General features: G+C 38.7%; 1 protein-coding gene and 1 non-coding gene across 2 annotated transcripts; both read left to right on the top strand.

The window, feature by feature from the left end:
• Nucleotides 1–1,714: 1,714 nt before the first annotated feature.
• Nucleotides 1,715–10,894, top strand: GTSF1 (gametocyte specific factor 1). The gene is made up of 7 exons (XM_070408802.1): nt 1,715–1,730; nt 6,013–6,113; nt 7,917–8,043; nt 8,452–8,535; nt 8,992–9,055; nt 10,353–10,447; nt 10,845–10,894. The coding sequence occupies exons 1-7, from the start codon at nt 1,715–1,717 to the stop codon at nt 10,892–10,894; spliced, it is 537 nt and encodes a 178-aa protein (XP_070264903.1).
• On the top strand, nt 9,383–9,511 carry LOC139007927 (small nucleolar RNA SNORA11). The gene has a single exon (XR_011471053.1). It is a non-coding gene; the product is annotated as a small nucleolar RNA SNORA11 (small nucleolar RNA).
• Nucleotides 10,895–11,916: the final 1,022 nt, after the last annotated feature.

The raw sequence follows: 11,916 nt of genomic DNA on the forward strand, positions 1-11,916 counted from the left end.
CCGTTCCCCCGCTTCGTCCCCTCGAGGGCCTCCCAAGCTCCTTTGTCTAAACAAGTTATCCGCCTTCCCCGCTTCCCCTGTTCAGTCCCGTCGCTTAAATCTACTCGGAATGTTCTGTTTAAAGAAAGAAAAAAAAACGATGTTACCGAGCCGCAGCTCTGTTAGTGTAACCGGTTACCTCCGGCTACAATCACCCCCAAACTGGAACTACGTGGTGTCATTGGCCCGTTTCGGCGCTGCTCGTCCCTGGGAAAAGATAGAAGTTCCCGTTAACAGTTTGCTGGGGACGACACCTGAATGGACAAGGCTGACGAGGAGCCACGGATTCCAGTGCCCTTGACCTGCCCTAATTAGTCTTTTTGCCCCAAAGGATAGGATGGCGTCCTACCGGTTGTTGAATCCCGTGCCGGTCATTCCTTTAAATGCCTTAAAATCCAGGAAGATAATACTTGGCTCTTCCTTCCAAACCTCTTTGATTTTGATGTTAAAAAGCATAGAGTGACCGTGTACAAGTAAAACATGTCGAAAGAAAAGTCAGAATTTCTTAATACAGACGTAACAAGTGTTTTTCCGACAGTTTCACTAATGGTTGTAATTAACAGATGGGCTCTGCGGCCAATTACTAAACTAGGGTTCCAGCTGGTCACTGGTATTTCTTTTCGTGGATTCCAAGGCTGCTTATGTCATAGAATGGGGGGGAAGGGGTGTGGAATTGTGGGAGAGGCCAAAGGAGAGCTGGCTCCAGAGGCAGTAACTGTAAATCGAGCCAGTTTGCAGAAGGTTCTTACGGGGTGGTTTTATATAAATTTAGGTTGTTTTCCCCCATAATGATAAGTGTATTTAATCACAGTGCTCAGTAGGAGGGATCTCTAGGAGAAGAGAATTCAAACTACAAAACCAATTCTTGTCTTTTCACCTCCCACATTCCCGTTGCAGACCTGTTCTTTTATGGGTCTGTTATCCATAAAATGGGAAGTTCTTTAGTCCTAACATTCAGAAGTTTTACCTCAAAGCATAGTGGGAATGACTGTTAACCGGAGAGATTAAAAAACCACGTCTGCTCGTTTTAGCATAGGAGATGGGGGGACCGAGGGGAGGCAAAGCATCAGTGGAAAACCTGTGGCACTTCCTGATCACGTTTAAGGAAAGTCATAGAAACAGTAAGGGAGAACGTCGCTGGGCATATGGGAGGGATTGAGTGTATAGACTGTCTGACAGGCTTCCAGCATTCCCAAGTGTCAGAGGGGAACAAGACTGGCAGCCTTTCCATCCTATATTTTTTTAAAACAACAGTATTCTTGTGGTCTTGATTTGCCCGCTCTAATGTTAAATAGCATCAAACCCTAACAGATGGTAAACAGTGATTGGCTACTGTAATGGCACTTAACATAGACTGACATCCCCTGAATACATTTTAAGTTAGTAGTCAGGTGTGGTTTTTCTTAACTATTTGGGAGCCCTATAATTTATTCCAAGAGTGTGAATTAAGCCATGATATTGAAATGCTTTAAAGTAACAAAGAATGCATTAAATGGGAAAAAATATGTGAGGGAGGAGGGCACTAAAGGTTTCTCATAATGAACTTGGGTAGCTTCAATCCCAGTTTGACTCTACCTCTTAGGGCCACCTTTACGTACATTTCATTTCTAATTCACTGAACCACTGCTTTTTCTCCCCCTCCCCAGCACTTGGATTCGGCTCCTTCATTTCCAACATGGAAGAAACTTACAGTATGTACTTCTTATTGCTTTTAGAAAATAAGTTAACTTGCATACAATTTTATGTCTGACAGGACTTCTAATGTGTGGCAAAGATTCATATTTCTCCTAAACTGTTGAAGAGAAACGGTCTGTGTGATAGTAATGTAGAGAAGTGCCCAAATTTGAAATAAGATATTTAAAATTTAAATAGTTAAAGAGGTATGAGAAGTCATCAAGCTTTGAAAAGGCTGCAACTGGGACGCCTGTGTTTTCTTTCTATTTTAAGGAGTAATGTGGTATACCTAATGTTGATGTAGATTGAGTTTTTAGGATTAAAGAAATCCTAGGGAATATTCTTATTTCTCAAGTGACCTAGGATTCTTAGATGGCCAAGGAAATCAAAAGGGAGCCAGCACTAGAATCACACAAGTGTAGAACCAAAAAAGACCTGAAAATGACTTTATTTAACACTCAAATTTTGCACTGAGAAAACAAAACCTAGAATAATTTATTTGCCCAAGCATATACATCAATATTGCACTCTTAGGTATCCGCCAAACACAAACACTCATACAATGCACAAAGAAGTATATACTAGATTGTTAGTCACAGCATCTATAGTAATAAAAGGTTAATATTCTAATTAGACCTGACATCTTCCAGACATCCTTCCGGACAAAGCCATGGTGGTGGGGGCTGAGGCCGTTAGGGGGCGATCAGGCTGGCAGGGGAGCAGTTAGGGGCATCAGGCCAGCAGGCAGAGGTGATTAGGGGCAATCAGGCAGGCAGGCAGGTGAGTGGTTAGGAGCCAGCGGTCCCAGGTTGCAAGAGGGATGTCTGATTGCCGGAGCGTGATCGGGTCTAAACTGGCAGTTGGACATCCCCCGAGGGGTCCTGGATTGGAGAGGATGCAGGCCGGGCTGAGGGACCTCCCCCCTCCCCACCTCCACCCCCGTGCACAAATTCCATTACATGACTACTTGTATATAAAAGTGAAAACTGTCCCTGACCAGTTTGGCTCAGTGGATAGAGCGTCGGCCTACAGACTGAAGGGTCCCGGGTTCGATTTCGGTCAAGGGCTTGTACCTTGGTTGCGGGCACATCCCCAGTAGGGGGTGTGCAGGAGGCAGCTGAATAGATGTTTCTCTCTCAGCAATGTTTCTAACTCTCTATCCCTCTCCCTTCCTCTCTGTAAAAAATCAATAAAATATATTTTTAAAAAATAAATAAATAAATAAATAAAAGTAAAAACTGGAAACAACCTAAATGTCCATCTGTAAGGGAAATTATTAAGAATCTATGAGCCCTGGTCAGTTTTACTCAGTGGTTAGAGTGTCAGCCCTCAGACTTAAGGGTTATGGGTTCGATTCCCAGTCAAGGGCATGTACCTCGGTTTCGGGTTCACTCCTAGCCCCTCCCCTAGTTGGGGTGTGTGCGCGGGCCATCAGTAATGAAATATTCCGTATATGGACTCACATAGAAGAAGCACAAAGATATGTTAAGTAAAAAAAAAAAAAAAAAAGGCAGCCCTAGCTGGGTGGCTCAGTTGATTAGAGTGTTGTTCCGTACACCAAAAGGTTACAGATTCAATTCCAGGTCAAGACACATACCTAGGTTGGGGGTTCCTGTGGGAGACAGCCAATGGATGTTTCTCTGTCTCTCGCTGCCTTTCTCATCCTCCCTCCCTCGCTCTCTTCCCCTTTCTTTCTCTCTAAAATAAATAAACATATTCTCTGGTGAGGATTAATTTTTTTTTAATTTTTTAAGCAAATAGCAAAAATGGGTATAGGAAATCCCATCACACACCACAATATGGAGGAAACTTGGACTTTATACTAAGTGAAATAAGTCTGTCACAAAAAGACAAATACTATGATGAAGTATCTACACTAGTCAAACTCAGAAACAGAAAGAAGAGTGTTTGCCATGGTTGGGTGGAAGAGGGAATGAGGAGTTGTTTAATGGATATAGAGTTTCAGTCTTGCAAGATGAAAAAAATTCTGGAGATTGGTTGCACAACAACATGAATATACTTAACTCTATTGAACTGTACATTTAAAAATGGTTAAGATGGCAAATTTTATGTTGTATATATTTTATAGCCATTTAAAATTTTTTAATTAAAAAGAAAATAAAAATTTTAAATCTAAAAAAACAGGTTAGAGCTAACCTAAATTACTAGAGACCAAAAAGTAAAGCGTTTATGGTAGAAAACTATCATTATCAAGTCTGACGTATGCCACTGTGTGGGCAGTAAAGTGTGTATGAATCATAAGGTATGTCCAGTTCTGTCAGCTGCAGACATGGCTTAACATTTGCTAGTGATGGAATGGACTAAATGAAAGGATTTAATATGAATTTCATCTGTGAACTCTCCCTGGGTGTCCTGAAGCTTCAGAGGAAAAGATTGCTGGTCAGGATACGCCTGGTTGGCATAATAAGCCTGCCTGTCCTCTAAGATTTTTCCTTCCTATTCATTCTGTCCTTCACGTCACCTTTCTGGCTCATTTACATCATGGTCATGGTTCGCAATTTATTCCATGTTTACCACTCTTCAGTGAAACTGTCTGTTTCAATTCCCCACTAGCTTCTGATTTTCATAGCAGTCTCCTGGTTTATAAGCCTTTTATCAAATGTGAATTGTTTATCTTATTTCACTTTTATCATTGCCTTCAGTGGGGGCAAAAGCATTTTATTAGGTTGCTTCTCATCCTCATAATATACTGAGAATGTGCTTAACCATTGAATTTCCCTTCCTTAACCAGCCTATTAAAATTTGGGGCTCAGCCTGGGCATCTTGTAAAGCCTAAAGGTAGTTACATGTTCAGAGGAACTTCTCTGAGAGATATGTTCAGAGAAATTTCCACAATTCCAAACTATGGAAATAATCCCTGAAAGTATAGCCTTCTAAGGGTAGTTTTAACTAGAGTGATATAAGTTAGGGGCTTTCTTTCACATAGCAGCTTCATATGTCTGCAGGTGTCTTAACTTCAGGAGGCTCTGTGTTTGCAGATTATTCTGTTTTTTTAATATGGAAAATTCGATAATCACTAAATTCTGATTTTTTTCATGTATTAGAATACAAAAGGTAAAACTATTTATCTAATAAAGGTATTGGTTTCGCTTGAGAGGTAACTTGAGTAACCAAGATCAGGAACTACTTATAGTAGTAATGAATTAAAGCAGACAGGTGAAAAAGAAGTCATCTATCAATGAATATTTCTCAATCTTCCATAGGACATATCACTGATATAGAGCAGTCCTTTTTTCATGTCATGGCATACTAGCAAATAGACAGGGATGCTTTTGAGCAGGAGTAACTATCCTCAACTTGCCCTGGGACTGTTAAGGTATGGGAACTCATGTGTGTGGACACCTACATTGAAATATTGGCACCCCATCCATTCCAACCTTCAGCATACTAGTTGGGAGGCTCTGGTTGGCTAGCTAGACTATAAATGACCCTGAATTAGCACTTTTAGAAAAGGAAAAAGAGAATGTCATGTCATGTAACTTTTTGTTTAATAGTAAGGATGACCAACAATGAAAACAATATTTTTTTTCTTTTTTATATTTTTATGTATTTCAGAGGGAAAGAGAAATTGAAACATCAGTGAGAGAGAATCATTGATTGGCTGCCTCCTGCATGCCCCACACTGGGGATTGAGCCCACAACCTGGGCATGTGTCCTGACCAGGAATCGAACAATGACCTCCTGGTTCATAGGTTGATGCTCAACCACTGAGCCATGCCAGCTGGGTGAAAACAGCAATATTTAAATACAACCAAATATGAGCTAAGACCTTATCCCTTGATCACTGGTTTTGCTGGACTTAACACAGTTTTATCTTATCAGAGTTAAATGTTCATTTTCAAATGTTTAATTACACTTTTATTTAAATTTCAAGTTGTTTTCAGACTATCTTATTCTATTGTTCCAGATTCTGTTGGAAAATACATTGTGCTTTAAAAAAAAAAAAAAAAATGAAAATACATTGCGCCTGCCCTAGCTGGTTCAGCCTGTGGTCTGAAAGGTCCCAGATTTGATTCCGGTCAAGGGCACATGAATGGGTTGCTGGCTCCATCCCCAGTAGGGGTTGTGCAGGAGGCAGCCAATCAATGATTCTCTCTCATCATTGCTGTTTCTATCTCCCTTTCCCTTCCTCTCTGAAATCAAAATATTTTTAAAATAAATAAAATGCTTTTAAAGAAAGATAATACATTGTGCCTGTAATCCTGTAGTTTTCCAAAGACCTATTAAGCTTTATATTTATCCTATTTCTCTCTCTCTCTCTCTCTCTCTCTCTCTCAGTCGATTCCCTGGACCCTGAAAAGCTATTACAATGTCCCTATGATAAAAACCACCAGATCAGAGCCTGCAGGTTTCCTTATCATCTTATCAAGTGCAGAAAGGTAGGGTATTATTTTCATAATTTGCCGTGTGATACCCTCTGAGTTGTTTTTAAAAAAACAAAATTCTGTAAATATCAGATAATTTTAACATGTTAAATTGAATTTCCAGAATTGTTTTGGGAATCTACCTTTGTATTAAATACCAACATTTATAGAAAGGAGTTTGTTTACTTCTTGGGTACATCAGTTTTTTCCCATTTTGTCTCCCCCCCCCCCCTCCCCAACTAGTGATAAGCACCCATAGTGATAAACAGCTTCTCTGGAGTCTTTTCTCCCTTTGTAAAAAGAAGAAACACTAATTTTTGCTAGCAATGAGAAAATCCCTTCTGCCTTGGGAAATTAATGCTAATAAGGATTGTCCTGATAAGGATTGAGTCAATAATAGATTGATTTTCCATATTTTTGGTTATAAATTTTAGAGAAGTTGAACAGTTAGAGGTTAGCCCAAGAAAAACTTATTCCTAAAATTAACTCTTTTTCCAAATTTCGACAGCATCTTTGAGGGGGAAAATAAAAAACAGCTTATTAGTGTTTCTTCTCTGGTCATTCTTTTGTAGACTTAGCTGATGTAAACTACTTTAATGCTGGTATAGTAACTGAGGCACTTTGAAAAGATTGTTAGAATGCTGATGTCAGATACAGAGGCCAAAGTTCTGCCAGAACTGATGCTTGGGAAACAGTTTTGGTACTTAATCCAAACTGCATACGATTTATATATGTATTAACATCCTTTCATGACTGTTTCTCTTGTAGTCCTGGAAATATGATTATAATGCCGATTTTTATTTCTCCAGCTCTTTTTAATCTTTTGAGCAAAGATCCCTTAAAGTTGAACATGGACAGTATGGATCTGAATATACCACCACAACATCCTCTTCTAATGCACTTAATCTTTGGCCACAAAATCTTTGCAATGGAATACCTGATATCCCTTACAAAAATCATGGAGACAAATGCCCTCACAATTTTCTCCGCCCTCTATTTTTTTTTCCAGCCTTCTCCCCATTTCACATTATTTTTACTTTTTTTTTTAGTATTGTATGATATATGTTTTTCTTCTCCTATTAAGTAAATTTCTTAATTGCTAGTATATTACCATAAGATTTGAGTAACATTAAATACTTTGTTTTGTTTTAATAAGAAACTTGGTCAACAGAGTAGACTCTATCATTTGGGCTTTTCCTTAGTGAAATAACTGAAATAAAGGTCAAATTGTTCAGAGCCTCATTTCAGGCATCATTACTTTAAATAAGTGTTCCCAAGTTAATCTGAAAAATCACTGGTTTGCTTCTTCTGCAGCTCCCTTCTAACAATTATTTTCCAGCCCTATTGTATTGCAATAACAGGGCCACTACTGCAATGCAGACTGGGAATGTGTTTTAGCATTACTGTATATCCTCAATATCAGCTTTCAAAGACATCCAAAGAGCTCTACCATTACATGCTGTGCCACTTGAATCTCATGACTCTGAAGAACAGGGAGAGAAGATGTGGTTCAAATACCCAATTCTAAATTTGCTCTTTACCTCCACATAAACCGCTTTAACCCCAAAGTCTGTGTTGTCAGTCTCTATAGTCATAACAAAGAGGCTTACGTTTTGATGATTTTGAGATATTATATGGTCTGTATGAATGATAAAAAAAATTCCTCTTAATTTTCTACTATGAATTTACCTATCATAGCTAAGCTACAAGTTTATTGAGAGATTTTAGGGGAGCCATTTATAGATAAAGCTGAGCCATGCCCCTTGGACTTTTAATAGGTTCAGAGAATTGATAGACCCCTTAATTTTTGTTCCACAGAATCATCCTGATGTCGCAAACAAATTGGCTACTTGTCCCTTCAATGCTCGCCATCAGGTTCCTCGGACCGAAATCAGTCATCATATTTCAAGCTGTGATGACAAAAGTTGTATAGAGCAAGACATTGGTAAGACTGACTAGCTGAAATGTTTTGATACTAGAGGTTAGCCCCTTTAAATTTGTGTTATGCTACATTGTCACCTTGATTTTTGGATTTCCATATTGAAGAACACTTTCAGCAGGAAAAGGTTGTCAGGTTGTGTTTGTCAGAATGCTTTCTCTTCTAAACAACCTGATTCACTTTACCAGTAATTCATCTAACTAAAAAAATCCTTTTCTTGCCACAGATATGATAAATATCTTTGTTTCTGCTATTTCTTTCATGTCCTCTGTCAGCAAGGGGATAAGACCACTCTGTTTATCTTTGAGAAACAAAGACCCATTGGGCTACCCTACAACCTCTTTAGCCACTAACCCCTTTAAACATAACTTAACAATGTCCCATTCTCATGTCAAAATCTCTATTGTCTTACAGTCAACCAAACCAGGAACCTTGGACAAGAGACTCTGGTTGAGAGCACATGGCAGTGCCCTCCTTGTGATGAAGACTGGGATAAAGGTAAGTGCTTCTGCATCTTTTTCTGCACAATATCTAAATCTCAAGTCATTTGCTTTAGACAGAAGGAAGATTTTCCTGTTTTATGGACATGCCATGTTTTGCAGAATGCTTTGTTATTTTTATTGGGCCCCAAAATGAGCACATTTGTATGGCTGTGCAGACACGTGGAACAGCCTCTCCATCTTGATTGGAAAAAGCACTTCTTTACATCTGTTTTTTTCCATAAATTGTGCTATGCCATCTGTGTTTAGCTGTTTCTAGGCACGTTTATTATTATTTATGTCGTTTGTGTTTATATTCTTCAATTAAATTCCTGCTACTGTGTCACTTAGGCAGGGTACTTGATCAATTTTTACTTCCTTCTCTAAACTTAGGTGTATTATTTCCCATCTTACAAATTCAACTAGCATAAACTGGTGTCTTATACCACAAACTATGTTTTGCTTCCTTTGGCAGATTTGTGGGAACAGACCAGCACCCCATTTGTCTGGGGCACAGCCAACTACTGTGGCAAGAACAGGTAAATGAAATTGTCTCATTCCCAGCACTGTCTCCAAAAATCAGAGGGCTTTGTTACCAAAAAAAGCCACCAAAGCATGAATTGATCTCTTTCCTTGATGACGTTACTTGGTAGTAACTTAGTCTAGATATTGTTTTGGTGGATTATTTTTCTTATTTCTTCCTTGATTCATAAAAAGTCACATGCTGTGTGTAAATCACTGTGGGAACACAAAAATACTAGCTTAGAGTCTAGCAAAGGAGACACTGGTGCCAGATATTCTTATGTCTTAGTTGAGTTTTTCACTAGGTTCATATTATTTTAATGCTTTAAAAAAATTCCCCAGCTTGGGTGTGGAGAGAGCAGAGCGCCTGAAGAATGGCTTCTCTGTGTACAACACATCCAACAGCAACTTGGGCTTACTCCTCACGGGTGGCAGAATACTATGGCCTTCCTGTGACATTACGCCCTATACATTAAAAAAAAAAAAAAAAAAAAAAATCCCCAGCTATACTACATGGATCATTTTTACTCTTGGTAACTAGTGTTTAAGGAAAAAATAATCTTAAAAGTTGTTTGTTTGTTTAAGAGTAGGGAATCCAAAATACCTGTTAGGTAGGAGAAAAAATGCATCTCTTCTTCCCACTGATTTTCCATATAATTTTGAAGTCTGTAAGATTTCTCATTATTATTTTATCTTTAAACCTTAGAAGATCACATTTCAAATCCAAATGAGGTTATTTCTGGATTAGAAAATAAAGGACTGAAATGTTAGACTTCATTTTCCCCCAATTGAATACTTAGCCATTTTTATTTCTTAGCTCCTGAGGTCAGCTAGTAATTGTAACTGTACCTAATTTTGTGTGTGCACTAAGATAGAAAAACTTAAAAATGAATTTCAATAAAAGCACATGTCCTTGGGTGAGAATGCATTCTTCTATGGCAATTTTAATCTTGCCTCAGTTCTTTGAGATTTGTTGCCTTTCGTTTGATTGTCTTGGCATTTTATTTTATCTCATGTTTATTGAGTGAATTGATGTGTTTGTCATACAACTGAACAGTAGATGGCATTACTGTTTATATAAATTTCTAAGAAATGAAAATACTTAGACCCATCTTAATGCCTGTACAGAACAGTGAGCTTTCCAGAGAAATGGTAATCATTCTAATTGCGAGAATGTTTTGATAGAAATGTGTTTACATTTCATAATGTAGTCTGTTTTGTTTTCCCCCAAATTACAAAAAACACATTTTGATTGTCTTGTGTGTGCCTGCCTGAAGAATGCTGGCATAGTCAGATTTATCTTTCTTTTTGCAGCCCTGCAAGCAACATAGTTATGGAACATAAGAGTAACCTGGCTTCAGGCATGCGCGTTCCCAAGTCTCTGCCGTATGTTCTGCCATGGAAAAACAGTAAGTGTAATGAGACAGAATGCTTTTATTATTTTCTTTGTGCTAATAAATGTAGTTAGTCTTTATATTCAAAGACATGTGTAGTCTGAATACCTTGCACTCTCACAATCCTGAGAATGAGCAGCTCTTAAATTTTACGGCAGCAGTTCTCAACCTATGGGTCGCGACCCCTTTGGCGGTCAAACAACCCTTTTACAGGGGTCGCCTAAGACCATCCTGCATATCAGATATTTACATTACGATTCATAACAGTAGCAACATTACAGTTATGAAGTAGCAACAAAAATAATTTTATGATTGGGTCACAACAAGGGGAACTGTATTTAAAGGGCCAGAAGGTTGAGAACCACTGCCCTAAGGGCTTCACTCAGTTCACCCTAGTCCTGGTTCTGGTTAGTATTGGGAAAGTACAAGATCACAGAAACCAAAAGAATATTTTCAAGATAGGGTGACCACTGACATCAAATACCATGAGCAAATTTGGGGAGCAATAAAAAGACTATTGCCCTGCCTGGCTACTGTGGCACAGTGGTTGAGTGTCAACCCATGCACCAATTCCTGGTCAGGACCCATGCCCAGGTTGTAGGCTCAGTCCCCAGCAGGGGGCATGCAAGAAGCAGCTGATCAATATTGATGTTTCTCTCTCATCAGTGTTTCTATCTCTCCCTCTCCCTTTCTCTCTCTCTAAAATCAATAAAAACATTTTAGAAAATAAAATAAGTAAGAACATATTTTTTAGAAGACTATTGCCCTGACCAGTGTGTCAGTGGTTAGAGTGTCAGCCCAAGCACCAAAGGGTTGCAAGTTCATTTCCTGGTCAAGGGCATGTACCTGGGTTGCAGGTTCAATCCCTGGCCATGATTGGAGTGCATGCAGAAGGTAACCAGATGATATCTCACATCGATGTGAGGTATTTTTTTTCTCTCTCTCTCTCCTCCACAACTCCTCCCCCTCACTTCCTCCCTTCCACTCTCTCTAAAAAAATCAATGGAAAAAAATATTCTCAGGTGAGGATTAACAACAACAAAAAAGACTATTGATTTTGGTTAGGAGGAAGTCATCCTTGACTTTCAAGACATAAGATCAATAGGGAATTGGGATTAGAAATTGGATTTCAGGGACCTAAAAGGAAATGTGTAGAGAAAACATGAAAGTTATGAGTCATAAGAATCAGCATTAAAATAGTATTTAAATGTCTTTCCTAGACATCAGAGGCCATGCTGAGCAAACATACTAAATTTGTATCATACCACCCTGGTAAAGAAATTCCCACATATGGAACACCCAAGAAAACCGCCATATTTAATATAAACTTTATTTTTCTAATGTTGCCTCCCAATTCAGATTCCCTTGGTTTCGGTCTTTGCCACAGTTTGAGTTAATTTTCAGGTGGCTAGAGGATTTCCTTTAAAAAAAACTTCCCTTTGGATACTTGCCCAAAAAATGAGATCACCAAATCATATGTCAGA

The sequence above is a fragment of the Myotis yumanensis genome, unplaced genomic scaffold (genome assembly GCF_028538775.1).
Source record: "Myotis yumanensis isolate MYYU_CA2020_CCGP unplaced genomic scaffold, mMyoYum1.0.hap1 SCAF_3, whole genome shotgun sequence".
Taxonomy (NCBI): Eukaryota; Metazoa; Chordata; class Mammalia; order Chiroptera; family Vespertilionidae; genus Myotis; species Myotis yumanensis.

Bases quoted from the DNA above. Each gene is read 5' to 3' on its own strand.
- GTSF1 (XM_070408802.1), top strand. The intron at 6,114-7,916 runs GTAGGGTATTAT...TTTGTTCCACAG, and splicing joins ATCTTATCAAGTGCAGAAAG to AATCATCCTGATGTCGCAAA. The intron at 9,056-10,352 runs GTAAATGAAATT...TTCTTTTTGCAG, and splicing joins AACTACTGTGGCAAGAACAG to CCCTGCAAGCAACATAGTTA.